At 42.7% G+C, this 13,296-nt stretch overlaps 1 protein-coding gene across 3 annotated transcripts in view; it reads right to left on the bottom strand.

The window, feature by feature from the left end:
• Window positions 1-13,296, bottom strand: part of LOC126248163 (lachesin-like) — a 1,464,009-nt gene that overhangs the window by 753,272 nt on the left and 697,441 nt on the right. For all 3 annotated transcript variants that reach the window (XM_049948938.1, XM_049948928.1, XM_049948919.1), the window contains exon 5: window positions 1,560-1,767. In XM_049948938.1, coding sequence (XP_049804895.1) covers window positions 1,560-1,767 — 208 coding nt within the window. The remainder of the gene's footprint in view (window positions 1-1,559; window positions 1,768-13,296) is intronic.

A 13,296-nucleotide genomic window follows, 5' to 3' on the forward strand; every position in this document is an offset into this window, starting at 1 on the left:
TCTTGAGCATTGTTAATCAGTTTGGGACTCTTACTAAGTAGGATTAACAGAAGAAATCGGGAAGTGCGGCACGTTTCGCCACAGAATCCTATAGTAAGTAAGAGAGTGTTACAGACATGCTCAACATCACGTGGCAGACGGTTCAAGAGAGGCGTTGTTCAGCATGTTAATTACTATCGAAATTCCCAGACAGTAATTTCCGGAGAAAGTCAAACAACGTATTACTTCGTTCCATATACAGGGTGATCAAAAAGTCAATATAAATTTGAAAACTTAATAAACCACGGAATAATGTAGATAGAGAGGTAAAAATTGACACACATGCTTGGAATGACATGGGGTTTTATAAGAACCAAAAAAAAAGTTCACAAAATGTCCGACAGATGGCGCTGGACAGCAAATCGTCAGTAACTGCTACCGTGACGGGTGAGAGGTACGCCGATATGTTACAGAATCGCATCATCCCCAGCCTGGCTGATAAACACCTGCTGGAACGTACGATGTTTATGCAGGATGGCGCTCCATCCTACAGGTATATTGATAGACGCGTGAAAGACCTCTTGCGCGCGTCGTTTGGTGATGATCGTGTGCTCAGCTGCCACTTTCGTCATTCTTGGCCTCCTGGTCCCCAGACCTCAGTCCGTGCGATTATTGGCTTTGGGGTTACCTGAAGTTGCAAGTGTATCGTGATCGACCGACATCTCTAGGGATGCTGAAAGACAACATCCGCAGCCAATGCCTCACCATAATTCCGGACATGCTTTACAGTGCTGTTCACAACATTATTCCTCGACTACAGCTATTGTTGAAGACTGATGGTGGACATATTGAGCATTTCCTGTAAAGAACATCATCTTTGCTTTGTCTTACTTTGTTATGCTAATTATTGCTATTGTGATCAGATGAACCGCCATCTGTCGGACATTTTTGAACTTTTGTATTTTTTTGGTTCTAATAAAACCCCATCTCATTCGAAGCATGTGTGTCAATTTGTACCTTTCTATCTACATTATTCCGTGATTTATTGAGTTTTCAAATTTATACTGACTTTTTGATCACCCGGTATATCTCGTCAAACGACCACGACGAGGAAAGTAGAGAAATTAGAGCTCGTAAGGAGCGTGGCTGAAATGCATTCTTCTCCCACGCCATTCGTGAATGGGGCATATAAGGTGGAAAGGATTGTGGTACAGGAGGTCTCTACCATACACACCGTAAGTTGGATTGCTAGGCACGGTTATAGCTGTGAAATACTCCTTGCATATGCTTCCCACTTCGAACAACATTGTAGGACTGGAAATTTAACTTCATAAAATGTAAGAAAATGACGAGGGACAACTCGCCGATAATTCATATAATGCCATGAAAATGCGATGACCACTCCAAATATTGGAACAAATTATTTGTCATTCTCTTGCTTTCTTCTAAACAATTGAAATGGTGCATATTGTCCTCGTTCCAAGCAACAATTGAGATGACTGGAAACATATTACAATATATCGAGTATACTTCATCTCGTATCTTAACTGTTTAGACCTCTGCTTTGGAGGATCACTTACCCACAACCTGGAGGTATCCCTGGCGGCTGCGCATCGGGTCGGTGTTGACTTGGCACATGTACCAGCCGCGGTCCGTCTCGTGCACGTTCTTAATGTGCAGGTACCAGGAGCGGTGGTCGTTGTACGACAGCGAGATGCGCGGATTCTGCGTGATCACGTTGTGGTGGATCGACAGGATGGTCTGCGTATCGACACGCACCCAGGCCACCTGAAACACCGAGAATCGATGTTCATCTCGAACTCCGGCATATAGCACTGATAACAATCTCTAGAGGTAGTGATGGATACAGGCGAGAGACCAAAATATTTTAGAAGGAGTACTGCTCTGGTGTGCGTGTAACACAAAATGGGCTACGACAACAACGGTAGCGTTGTTTTGCCATGGGAGGCCCACCGCCAAATACATCAGCACACTTGCGGTGTTATAAACGTTATGATATGAGGAGCACTTTGTCTCCACTGACCATACGATAACGTTTTAATGAGAGGCGGAAGAGAGACTTTAGTCACTCCACTCAAGATGCAACTTGAAACCACTGAATTTGTAGATGGTAAGGGACATAGCCATGTTAATCAAAGTGAAGGGAAAATATGTAGATTATTATGTATCGTATTTTCGGAATGTTCCTGCAATTGCTGACAATGTTAGCTTTCGAACGTATCTTGATACGTGGTAACTATTAACAGTTTTTTTTTCGAAAAAGAAACTGTTACTCTTTTCTCGGAAAAGTGGCTCAAAACATATCAAGTTTAAGACAGTATCTCTCCTACTCGAGTATGGTATGTCGTTGCTGTTTTTCCCACATTCTTAAGTAATGGTGGTTCCCTTTCCAATTTACAAGTATTACCATCATTTGAGGAGATCAGAGTACAAGTTGCGCAAGTCCACAAAACTTGTGTTTTGAGAACAGAGGCGTAGTACACTCTCCATTACAGGATCTTTCCCGGAGCAGAGGGAAAGAAAACGTACACGAAGTTTGTAGACCTGGAAGACCAACAAAAGGAAAACTCTCCGAAATACTCTACAAGAGTATATAACCAGAAAGGACTACTCGTTAAAGGAAAAGTTTATACCAACAGAATGTGCACATGTCGATTAAAGTGCTCTGCAAGAATAACGAAATGCCAGTCTAGGAAATTGTTTGATTCTTCTGCAATCTAGGTCACTATTCACAGCAAAAATCTTTGGAGAAAGTGCCTTCATTTAGTGTGGAAAGGAGACGGCCGCAAAATGAATCTGGAGATCAGACATCTGCATCATTTAAGTACTTCCTAGAGGTGGAAAATCAAAGCGTCCAAGAAAAGCAGGTCAGGCTAGGTAAAATTTGAAATCAAATGCAGCAAATATTTCTTAACACATTTCAGATATCCGAAGAACGACTGTACCGTTATATATCAAAGCCGAACATTAGGGCTGTAGTTTACGCCTCTGACAAGAAGACCACAGAAAATAAAATTGCTAATACGGGTATTATGGAACACATAAAATCACTTCCGCCCTATCAAAGTCATTACACACGAAACTTTAATCCTGAAAGAAAATACATATGCCCAGATTTGCCTATTTGCAAAATGTGCAGCATGTTCATCCAAAAATGTGATGAAAAACATAAAACACCAGTGAAGGATATATTCTATTAGCATGTATTTTCAACTAAATTTAATCTCCATTTCAAGCCACCATCAAAACACATGTAATAAACATGAAGGTCTGAGTGGAACAGCATGAAGCTGTGTTGCTCTCCATGACGCAGGAAAGAGATGTGCACTTAAGAAAAGCTGCTCAGGCTACGGAAAATTTCAAATCAGTTGCAGCGAATGTTTCAAATGACTTGTATGTACTGACCTTTGATATGCAGAAGGCACTTCCATTTCCAAAACTATTCACATCGGTAGCACGCTACATGAGGAACCTGTGTATATACAACTTTGGAATACATTAATTTAATGAAATGAATGTTTTTATGTACATGTGGGATGAAACGGAAGGGGGAAGAAGATCACAAGACCTTTAAACGTGACTAGTGAAGCATATCAAGGAACATGCAAAACATTGTAAGCATGTAATTTTATATTTCGACAGTTGCACAAGAAAAAATCAGAAGATAGAAATGGCACTTACTTTGAAAGAACTATAACAAGAACCTGATGTTGAAACAGAAATCATAGACCATAAATTTCTTTTGTCAGCGCATTTGTATATACCAAACGATTCCGACTTTGGCTTGACATAAGAAAACTGTAGGAAAGAAATCCATTTTCATTCGCCAAATGAGTGGCTACCATTGTGAAAGAATCCAAGAAGAGAAATCCGTTCAAACTACTTCACATGATGCATACTGACTTTTTATCCACGAAGAAATTGGAAGCAGCCACAGTAAACCGGAAGAAAACTGTTGACGGTCACAAACTGAATTGGCTAGGCTACCATTGGTTGAGGTACTGGATGTCTGTATTCACAAAAATACAAAAACAGCCTCCATCGTGACATATAGTTCCATGAATTAATTTGGCAAAGAAAAGGAAAAGGAAAACCAGAACGTCAGCTACCAGAACAAGACAGTCTCCACAAACAGGGACGTGCACTTACGTGTGCAAAGACGAAGGATGTATTGGATTTGAACCTTTTATTCCTCACATTAAGCACCGTTTCTTCAAACATACTCCTTGCATTGCAAAACACGTCGAAAACGGTTTGCTGAAGATGACGCCGAGTCTCCAGACAATACTAAACTCTTCTGTGTTGAACGCGTAGGTCAATGTAGTCAGTACGGAAACAGATATGGAAATATTAAACATGGAACTATTATATTCTGTACTACTTTCTTTGCAATTATTTTCAGAAGATTCTACTGAAGCAAACATTTTTGCATTCTCCAGTGTTTCTTTTATGTACTTCATTTTGCATAGAACAAGTGAAGTATAATTTTCTGTTTCAAAATATAGTGAATTTATGTTTGTAAAGTGTATGCTGTTTTTTTATTCCCATATATCTTTACCCTCCGATGTCTCAGAAAAAACTTTCTCTGGACTTGAACCACTTGTATTCTAAATACCTTATTTGACACCAAATGCTTAAAGACATTACCATACATTTCCCCATGCCGAATGGCTTCACAAAACGCTACATGTAGTTGTTTATCACCATCACGAAGTGCTTACAGCAGCTGAATCCTGTATAGTCTGAAATCGTAGTTAAGACTTCCGTGACTACGCCCAACACTGTTGAATGCGCTCTACCTTTTGAACAAGTAATCAGTGTATTGAAACTGCTGATTCCATTGCCGCCCTATTGGCAACTGGCAACAGGAATCTTGTAACTTGCATCCGAGTAAAATATTAGTTACGACGCGTAAGTTAAAATTTACTCCAACTTTCTGTTTTCGTTGGTGTATGAGGCACAGGCTGGTGAACGAAGGAAACATTACGAGTGTACGGAATATCAGATGAACTTCATGACTGGATTGAAGAGTTTTTAGCAAAAAGAACACAGCATGTCGTTCTCAACGGAGAGAGATCTTGAGACATAAAAGTACCTTCAGGTGTATCTCAGCGGAGTGTTAGAAGACCATTACTTTTCACAGCCACTTTTATAATTTTAAATAATAACGGTATGTGGAGCAACTGTAATCGTTGGAATAGTGTTAGTTGTTGGATTGAAGAGAAATTATCTTTAAAAATGAACAGAACGACGTGAAATAATGATCATTAATTTATAATACAGCCTTGTATATACGTCTTCATGTGCCAAAATGTGTATTGCATTCGGAATGTTTGTTCTGCTTTATAGAATTTGCTGAGGTCACAGACTGTCAGTACAGCTATATAATCTGAAACTTTGACTCTACAAATATTTTGAATTATACTTGAGGCCGTAGTAACAATAGGTAAAGCGCAATTCAAGGTGACAGTGACAAATATGTTTCTCGATTCGGAAAGTAGATTCATTTGCAAAAGTCAGTCTGAATGACAGGTAGAGGTTAAAACGAAAACAAATGGTATTTGTAACAAGATAATAGGAAAAGAGAGTCCCTTATTCGTGATTAATAAGTTAGATTCGCAAAATGTAGCTACGAAACTGGGCGTCCATGTTGTCTTTTCGATTTTTTTTTTTTTTTTTTTTTTTTTTGCGTCATCAGTCTTCAGACTGGTTTGATGCGGACCGCCAGGAATTCCTCTCCAGTGTCAAACTCTTCATCTCAAAGCAGCACTTACAAGTTATTCCCTGGTGTCTTAACAGCTGTCCTATCGCCTTGTCCCTTCTCCTTTTCAGTGTTTTTCTTGCGTTCCTTCCCTCTCAGATTCTATGCTGGACCTCCTCATTCCTTACATTATCAGTCCACATAATTTTCAACATTCTGCTCTAACACCACATCTCAAATGCTTTGGTTCTCTTCTGTTCCGGTTTTGCCAGAGTCCATTTGTCACTACCCCAAACACAGATTTTCATAAATTTCTTCCTCAAACTGAGGCCGATGTTGATAGTAGCAGACTTCTCTTGGCCAGGAATTCCCTTTTTCCAGTGATAGTCTGCTTTTGATGTTCTCTTTGCTCTCTCCGTCACTGGTTATTTTGCTGCATAGGTAGTAGAATCAGTTAACTTCATCAACTTCCTGACCATCAATTCTGGTGTTAAGTTTCGCTCTGTTCTCATTTCTACTACTTCTTATTACTTTTGTCATTCTTTGATTTACTCCCAGTTCATATTCTGTACTCATTACAATGCTCATTCTATTCAGGAGATCAAAATTCTTCTTCACATTCACTCAGGATAGCAATGTCATCAGCTAATCGTATGACTGTTATCCTCCTACCTTGAATTTTAATTCCACTCCTGAACCTTTCTTTTATTTTCCTCGTTGCATCTTCGGTGTACAGATGGATCACCTTGTCTTACACTATTTTTAATCCGAGCACTTCGTTCTTGGTCGTCGATTCTTATTATTCCCTTTTGGGTCTTGTACATATTGTGTATTATCCGGCTCTCCCTGTAGCTTACCCCTATTTCTCTCAGAATTTCGAACATCTAGCTACGTTTGACATAGTCGAACGTTTTCTCCAGGTCATCAAAACCTATGAACGTGTCATTATTTTTCTTTAGTTTTGGTTCCATTATCAACTGCTATGCCAGAATTGTCTCTCTGGTACCTTTACCTGTCCTAAAGCCAAACTGAACGTCATGTATCACAACCTCAATTCTCTTTGCTATTCTTCTGTACATTATTCTTGTGAGCCACTGGGATGCATGAGCTGTTAAGCTAACTGTGCAGTAATTCTCGCACTTGTCAGCCATTGCCGTCTTGGGAGTTGTGTGTATGGTATTTTTCTTAAAGTCAAATTGTATATAGCCAGACTCATACATTCTACACACCAACGCAAATAGTCGTTTTGTTGCAGCTTCCCCCAAACGATGTTAGACATTATGATGGAATGTTATCTTACCTTTGTGCCCTATTTGCTCTTAAGCCCTCCAAAACTCTCTTAAATTCTGATTCTAATACTGCATCCCCTATGTCTTCTAAATGGACTCATGTTTCATCTTCTATCACATCAGACAAATTTTCCCCGTCGTAGGTGCGTTCAATGTACTCTTTCCACATATCAGCTCCCTCCTCTGCATTTAACAGTGCAACTCCAGCTCCACTCTTAATGTTACCACCCTTGCTGAGTCAGTCCTTCCGACAATCATTTCCTTTTCGGTTTCTTCACATTTATCATGCAGCCATTTCATCTTAGCTTCCCTGCCCTTCAATTTATTTCTTCCTCAGTGAATTGTACTTCTGTATCCCTGAATTTCCCTGAACATCTCTGTACATTCTCCTTTCATCGATTAACTAAAGTACTTCTTGTGTTACCAATAGTTCCTTATCAATTACCTTCTTTGTACCCATGTTTTCCTTTCAAACTTCTGTGACAGCCTTGTTTAGATATTTCCATTCCTCTTCAATTGTACTGTTTACTGAGCTATTCCTTATTGCTGTATCTATAGCCTTAGAGAACTTCAAGCGAGTCTCCTCATTCCTTAGTACTTCCGTGTCCCACTTCTTGGCGTGTTGATTCTTCCAGGCCAGTCTCTTAGACTTCAGCCTACTCTTCACCACTATTATATTGAGATCTGAGTCTATATGTACTCCTGAATACGTCTTGGGGTCCCACATCTGATTTCGGAAACTCTGTCTGACCATGATGTCATCTAACTGAAATCTCGTATCACCCGTCCTTTTCCAACTATACCTTCTCCTCTTGTGATTATTGCAGAAGTCAATTAGTCTTTCTGCTCTCCCAATCCTTGTCTCAAGCCCTTACTCTCCAGTAACCCATTCTTCTACTCCTTCCCCAAAAACTGCATTCCAGTCCCTCCTGACTATTAGGTATTCATCTCCTTCTATATACTGCATTACCCGTTCAATATCCACTTATACTTTATGTGTCTCATCATCTTCAGCCTGTGACGTTGGCATGTATACTTGAATAACGTTGTCGGTGTTGGTTTGCTGTTGATTCTGATGAGAACAAACCTGTCACTGAACTGCTCACAGTAACACACTCTGTGCTCTATCTTCGTATTCGTATCGAACCCTACTCCCGTTAAACCATTTTCTACTGCTGTTGATATTACCCTATAATCATCTTACCAGAAATCCCTGTCATCTTTCCATTTCACTCCATGACTCCCACTATATCTAGATTGAGCCTCAAAATTTCCGGCCGCGCGGGATTAGCCGAGCGGTCTTAGGCGCTGCAGTCTTGGACTGTGCGGTTGGTCCCGGCGGAGGTTCGAGTCCTCCCTCGGGCATGGGTGTGTGTGTTTGTCCTTAGGATAATTTAGGTTAAGTAGTGTGTAAGCTTAGGGACTGAAGACTTTAGCAGTTAAGTCCAATAAGATTTCACACACATTTGAACATCTGAACATTTTTAGAAATTTCCCTTTCGGTCTTTCTATCTTTCCTATCACACTCCAACTTCGGACATTCTACGCCCCGACTCGTAGAACGTTATACTTTCCTTGGTTATTCAGTCTTTTTCTCATGGTTATCTCCCCTTTGGCAGTCCCCTACCGGATATCCGAATGGGGGACTACGTCGCGATATTTTGCTAGTTGAGAATTCAGCATGACACTTTTTCGATTACGGACTTCATATCCTGTGGAAACACATGATGTGTCGTTAGTGCGGTGCTTTCTGTTGCCTTCTGCATTGTTGCTGATTCTTCCTTCTTTAGGAGCAGTTTTCCACTTCAAGAGCAAGAAAGTTCCTTGAACCTGTGTCCGCGCCTCCGCCCACTTTAAGAAAGACGTTGACAGAATGAGAGTGACTTCTTATGCCGCAATTCTTCGGCCGCTAAGATCTTCGTCCACCAATACTGGTAATTAATCCAAGTTTAAGTATTGGCAGTGTTCGAACGCTGGTCTGAGGACATTTTCTTTACGAATCATAGACGCTCCCCCGAGATCACCGATTCAGCCTTTGGCGCCAACATCTTAAAAGCCTGTTTTATATTAAAATTATCCACAAATAGTAAGTTTCAGAGCAAAGTCGGTATGGAATGTCATAATCGGGTTAAAAAAATCTTTATAATGATATCTCATTCACTCCTGTACGATTAGTGTGTGTTGTGAAAAAGGCATGTTGGCAAGAAAAATAATGTATATGATAAACGATCCAGTGAATAACGTCCAAAGTTCCATTAGCCAAGAGTCGCAATACTACAAAATTGGCTGGCCGGCATGGCCGAGCGGTTCTAGGCTCTTCAGTCTGGAACCGCGCGACCGCTACGGTAGCAAGTTCGAATCCTGCCTAGGGCATGGATGTGTGTGATGTCCTTAGGTTAGTTAGGTTTAAGTAGTTCTAAATTCTAGGGGACTGATGACCTCAGATATTAAGTCCCATAGTGGTCAGAGCTATTTGAACCATTTGAACTACAAAATCGTAGCGAAATGCCATAAGCTCTGCAAGGATCGACTCTCCGCGCAAAGATTGGCAATTGACAAATGTAACGTAAGGCGCATAAATAGACAGGAAGATCCATAATTGCATGACTAAACAGCAGTAGAACAATCAACGAAAGCTGTCAGATCTACAAAATGTATGGCCTTAGCAGTTACGGCTGATGACTATCGAAGATCAAATGACCTGGAGTCCGTTTCGTCACAGGTGCATTAATACGCAAGAAAGAGTTGCAAAAATATTCACCAAACTGTAGTGGCAATCTTCGGAAGACAAGGGTGGTGCATTACAGCGTAATTTACTGTTGAAATAGTGTACGTTCATAGAAGAGACACGCGATAGCCTATTTTGCTTTCTCCTACGTGCATTCCTCACTACCAGCTCACAAGGAGGCTTACCAAGAACCGTTCTTCCCGCTTATCATCCATGACAGGCTGTAAATGATATACCATAACGTGCCTTGCGTGGTGTACATGTAGAAACACTCTAAAGAATCTCCGGTTAGTGAAAGGTACTACACAAACGGTCGACATTAAAGGTGCAAAGACAATACTAGGGGCCTTCGATAAGTGTGCAGCACTTTTTTTTTTTCGAGAAGCAGGTTGACGTTATTCACGATTCCGACGCGATAGCCTTTCGCCACTTCACTAAAATGGTTCAAACGGCTCTGAGCACTATGGGACTCAACTGCTGAGGTCATAAGTCCCCTAGAACTTAGAACTACTTAAACCTAACTAACCTAAGGACAACACACACATCCATGCCCGAGGCAGCATCCGAACCTGCGGCCGAAGCAGCAGCGCGGTTCCGGACTGAAGCGCCTAGAACCGCTCGGTCACAGCGGCCGGCTTTCGCCACTTCACTAACAGGACCTGCATGCCCGCATGGTACCACTCTAATGGCCAATGTCGGTGCCAACATCTTGCTGCTTCAATAACGTCCTCATTATCCTCGAACTGCTTCCCACGGATTACATTCTTCATTGTCCCAAATAGATGGAAGTCGGAAGGTGCGAGATCCGGGCGGTAGCACGAATGAGGAGGAATAGTCCTAAGTTATGTTTTGTGAGCTGCTCTCAGGCGCCCAGAGATGTGTGGGGTCTTGCGTTGTCCTGGAGAAGTTCGTTTGCATGTTTGTTGCGACTAACAAGCTGAAGTGCCGGCCGCGGTGGTCTCGCGGTTCTAGGCGCGCAGTCCGGAACCGTGCGACTGCTACGGTCGCAGGTTCTAATCCTGCCTCGGGCATGGGTGTGTGTGTGATGTCCTTAGGTTAGTTAGGTTTAAGTAGTTCTAAGTTCTAGGGGACTTATGACCACAGCAGTTGAGTCCCATAGTACTCAGAGCCATTTGAACAAGCTGAAGTAGTTTCTCCAATTTACTGGCAGTAGCGCAATGAACTTCAGAGTTGATAGCTGCACCGTGAGGGATGAAATTAAACAGAATAACCGCTTCAGTCTCCCAGAAGACCGTTGGCGTGACCCTATCGCCCGAGGGGATGGCTTTGAACTTTTTCTTCGTCACCACTCTATGTATAGCCGTTTGTTTCCGGCTCGAAGTGAAGAACCCATGTTTCATCGCCTGTGATAATGTTCGACAAAGAGTTGTCATCATCAGCCTTGTAACGTGCAAGCAGTTCCGCACAAATTCTCCTTTGTTGCTCGTTTTGGTCTCCTATTAGGCGGCGAGGAATCCCTTAAGTAAGCTGGACGAGTGTGTCAGCACTGCCAACAAAGACGTCCAGTTGTGCAGTGAGGTGTTCGACTGTAATCCGTCGATCACCTCGAATGTGAGTGTTAGCACAATTCAACATGGTAGGAGTCACAGCTGTGTGCGGCCGCCGGCACGCGGGAGTTCGGACAGCTTAGCGCGACGATCTTGCGATGATGACAGGCACCTGGCAGGACGACTCACCATACTTTTGTTCTCTGCCAGGTCTCCGTAGGCATTCTGCAAGAGCCTAGGAATAACTGCGATGCTCTCGTTTACCGTCGAAAGGAACTCAGTGACAGCTCTCTGCTCGGAAAGCACCTCTGCTACAGACGCCGGTTTGAAGGTTTCGTACAGTACCGCCACCTTTCGGAACTTCGTTAAACTGTAGGGGCTGAAGACGGAATATTCCATCATATCCTACAACAGATTCCGCATTTTTTCAACCGAAATTGGCCAACAAAAGAAATTGCATTAGTTATTGAACACCTATCTTAGTTTTTTGAAATGTGAGTAACGCACTTCCTCTTTCAGCCGAACTACATTGAAACGTGTGCTGTCAGCGCAGCGGAGCAGTGCGGAGAACTTTTGTCTCAGGCCTGTGGGACAGCCGGACGGGCTGGAAGTTAGTGGACAGCGGGCTGCCACGGCGAGGCGCGCTGCGACGTGACCAATTTTCCACCGTGCCGCCTCAATAGCGCTCGTTGCCCGCCGGCCAGTCTGCGCGGCTTCCGGTGCCCGCCGCCGCCCGCTCTCCGGAGAGGTTCGCGCCACCACTGGCGCTACGCAGCGACTCAGGTTTCGAAAAAACCCGTGGGCATCGCGGCCTACAGTCTACCACAGTTCGCTTACGTATATGATTGATAGGGAATCTCACTCCTCTTCTAGGAAACGGAGATAAATTTGTGTGTTGTGCAGTTATGCAGTCGAACTCAGGATTCATAGATGTCTTAAAGGTGTTATAGCGCGTACCATCCTGTTGACTGGCGTCAGTGAAAGAACATGCGGTCTGTCTCAGAATCTTATGTTTAGTTTTTGTTTTTACTTGTTGAAGGCAGTGCGTTATCCAAGACCTGTAGCGTCCAACAAGTACAAGTTTATCGTACAGTGTATCCCAAGACAGCATTTTTAGAAATGTTCTCGTAACTTTATTGTACACAGTACCCAAGGAAGTATTTTTAGGAAGATTCTTCTTCTCGTAGGCTGTGAATCGTCTGTGCTGTAAACCCTAAACATCGAAATCGATTTGATATGGAAGAAAGGTTTTCTACATATACATCTACATGGTTACTCTGCAATTGACACTTAGTGCCTGGCAGAGGTTTCATCGAACCATTTTCATACTACTTCTCTACCATTCCACTCTCGAATGGCGCGTGGAAAAAAGGAACTCCTAAATCTCTCCGTTCGAGCTCCGATTTCTCTTATTTTATTATGATTATCATTTCTCCCTACGTGGGTGGGTGTCAACAAAATATTTTCGCAATCGGAAGAGAAAGTTGGTGATCGATATTTCGTGGCCGGCCGCCGTTGCCGAGCGGTTCTAGGCGCTTCAGTCCGTAACTGCGCTAACGCTACGGTTGCAGGTTCGAAAAAAATGTTCTAATCTGTGTGAAGTCTTATGGGACTTAACTGCCAAGGTCATCAGTCCCTAAGCTTACACACTACTTAACCTAAACTATCCTAAGGACAAGCACACACACCCATGCCCGAGGGAGGACTCGAACCTCTGCCGCTACCAGCCGCACAGTCCATGACTGCAGCGCCCTAGACTGCTCGGCTAATCCCGCGCGGCCTCAGGTTCGAATCTTGCCTTGGGAGTGGATGTGTGTGATGTCCTTCGATTATTTAGTTTTAAGTAGTTCTAAGTTCTAGGGGACTGACCCTCAGATGTTAAGTCCCATAGTCCTCAGAGCCATGTGAATCATTTGAAATTTCGTAAATAGATCTCGCCGCAAAGAAAACCGCCTTTGCTTCAGTGACTGCCCCCCGAACTCGTGTATCATATCAGCGATACTCTTACCCCGATTGCGCGATAGCACGAAACGACCTGCCCTTGTTCGCACTTTTTCGATGTCCTCCGTC

Source organism: Schistocerca nitens, chromosome 1 (genome assembly GCF_023898315.1).
Source record: "Schistocerca nitens isolate TAMUIC-IGC-003100 chromosome 1, iqSchNite1.1, whole genome shotgun sequence".
Lineage (NCBI taxonomy): Eukaryota > Metazoa > Arthropoda > Insecta > Orthoptera > Acrididae > Schistocerca > Schistocerca nitens.